Consider the following 2,625-nt stretch of genomic DNA (forward strand, 5'->3'; position numbering starts at 1 on the left):
AAGGACCAGTCGCGGGCTCTTGTGAACACAGTAATGAACCTTTGGCTACCGTAAAATGCTGGAAAAACCCTGAGCCGCTTCTCGAGCAGAGCTCAGCTCCATAAAGATGGCAGCACAGGCTTAGTATATAGTCGCCATTGTATTGCTTATGTGTACTGCCCAACCATTGAATACCTTCAGTATTCCTACCGGATAGGAGATGGCAGCACAGGCTATCGCCATTGTATTGTACGTCACAACCATAAAACTAATTCCAATGACTTTGGAATTGAACATGTTCAGGCATGTGCTTACTTTGAGCAGTTTCAGACTGCAGCAATCATTCGTCCGTGTGACGTTAAGATGGTGAGAGTTGAATGTGATAGTGGCAGTGATTCCTTAGTCTTCAAATAGGAAGGTTTTGTTTCAGCAATGAGGCCTAAGGTTAGTGGTAGTTAAATTGGCTTGTATTATGACAGAATATTGTTCTTTAATTTTAATGTGATTGTAATAAATTAATGCCGGGTAATGTATTTTGTTTTTATCCCTTACGGGAGAGGATAGTGGCGAGCTGGGTCAAAATGTACGTGATGAGTCATGAAGTACATGGGGATATCGATAGTTTGTAAGTAGGCATAATAATCTGTTCACCTTTTACGATGGAGTATTTCAGTATATCGTTTCGTGCGACAGAGTTATTTTCCTGAAGTAATGTTATCTGACTATTGTGTAATGGTCCAACTGGGTTTGCTATGATATTTTTTTTTTCAGTGTTCATAACCGGGCATTGTTTATGACTGTTGAGTTTAGTTTTTGCACTTTTTTCCGTTTTGTGTTAGAACGAAACAGTTGCTGCAGAATATGTCCACAACGAATCCCGGATTTTCAGTTACGTAGTTTGCTCTTGCCTTCCGTCGACATATGAATCTTAGACAATAGATGCTAGAAAGTTGAATGACGGCCCAGGAGAGCAGATTCTGGCGATTAACCCTTTAAATCACAGTTATTGGTGTATGCTTCACCCGCTCTAACGCTCATAAACACTGCATTTTTGGCCGCTGACTGTTTGTGTTTTATGTATCAGAATAAACAGCATTAACCGACTGGCCTTAGTTATTAAGAAAAAGTGTGTTTTCTGGGAGGTAGTAACAGTTTTAAATATTATTTAGACGAATACCAGGCTAAAGAGGGTTAGACATGATTCGATCTTGTTTAATCGCAAACAGCGAAAGAAAGACTTTCCAGCAAATTGTTCATATTTCACGGTCATTGATGAAAACATAGCCGGCAAATAATTTTATACTTCCCCATTAAAATGTCTGATATAAATCTCTACCTGACGTCCAGAATTAAAAGTTGCCGTACCCCCTAACCGTGTAGATATTTCGATTCGTGTACTGGGTTCGAAACCAGGCTGTGTTAGGAGACAATCGTCACATTGGGTAATTCTTATATAAAGAGATTGCGCAAGTAAAACTTATGTAAAATGAATTTTATCTGATTGTTCAGTGTGATGCAATTTTTATTTATTTTAAAGTTTAATGTATATACTTTAAAATTATTTCAAATAACAAAACTATCGCGATCGCGTGTAGTTGTAGGTGAAGATGGTGAGCATTTCAATACAACGCGTGAGCATAGCATCGTAGAACAAAATGGCCGACAGTGCAAGGTCATCTTTCGTTTTGGATGATACTGAACTGGAAGACGCCGATTTTAAAGTCGAAGAAAATTATTCCTCGTGTTTGAATTTAATTAATATATTTTGGCTTGTGATGTAAAAATTCAGCTAACGTGATAATGCCAAACCAGCCCAACGCGAGTTGCCGGGTTTTTTTTTTTTTTTTTTTTTTTTTTTTTTTTTTTGGCTTTNTAAACTTTGTTTAGGGATCTGCTGCTCGGAGCTGTCTCCCCGCCGAAGAGATGAGTAGATGAAACCGAAGCATTTCCATGTCCCTCTAGTTTTAACAGTCATCCAATCAGCTTAAGAGTTCTGTCTTCTGGGATATAACGCCGTGTGGTCCGTTGAAAGTCAGCCGACGTTTTGGAGGAAACATGTCGCTCCCATCCTCAGGGGTGAAGTGTAAGCTAAGCACGAACACTGCGTGTTGCCTGCTTCATTTTGGCCTCTTGGGTGGCTTACTCATCGACCCTGAAGATGGAGGTGACGTGTTCCTTCGAAACGTCGGTCAAATTTCGGTGGAATACAGGGCGTTATATCCCAGGAGAAAGAACTCTTCATGACAATGTGAGAACCTCAAATTGTACATTAAACCATTCACTACTGGAGGAAGTGGGGCACTATGCTACAAGCCGGAAGGTTGCGGGTTCCATTCCCCAAAGGACAGTGGATTTTTCAATTGACCTAATCCTTCCATCCGCCCCATGGCCTTGGAGTCGATTCAGCCTCTAACAGAAATGAGTACATGGAGTCTTCCTGGGGTAAAGGGCGGTCGGCGCGTAAGGCTAACAACCTCACCGCCATCTGTGAGCCGATCGTCTGTAGAAAATGTTGGAGCCTCCACGGCCTGTAACAGGGATAGCTTTACCTTTTTTACAACAGGAGGAAGTGAGACGTTCATCTTCATACCATTTAGGGAACAGATGCGTGTGAATAGGGCTAGAATAAAAACTCCATACATTATG

General features: G+C 40.9%; 1 protein-coding gene across 2 annotated transcripts in view; it reads left to right on the forward strand.

Annotated features, from left to right (window-relative positions):
• The first annotated feature begins 322 nt into the window (after positions 1-322).
• LOC111872573 overlaps positions 323-2,625 on the forward strand; it is a 26,164-nt gene continuing 23,861 nt past the window's right edge. Inside the window, exon 1 of one of the 2 annotated variants that reach the window (XM_023866621.2) lies at positions 323-423. In XM_023866621.2, coding sequence (XP_023722389.1) covers positions 412-423 — 12 coding nt within the window. In that variant the 5' untranslated portion in view covers positions 323-411. The remainder of the gene's footprint in view (positions 424-2,625) is intronic. The other variant, XM_023866622.2, reaches the window with a different exon arrangement.

This window comes from Cryptotermes secundus, unplaced genomic scaffold, assembly GCF_002891405.2.
Source record: "Cryptotermes secundus unplaced genomic scaffold, Csec_1.0 scaffold1045, whole genome shotgun sequence".
Lineage (NCBI taxonomy): Eukaryota > Metazoa > Arthropoda > Insecta > Blattodea > Kalotermitidae > Cryptotermes > Cryptotermes secundus.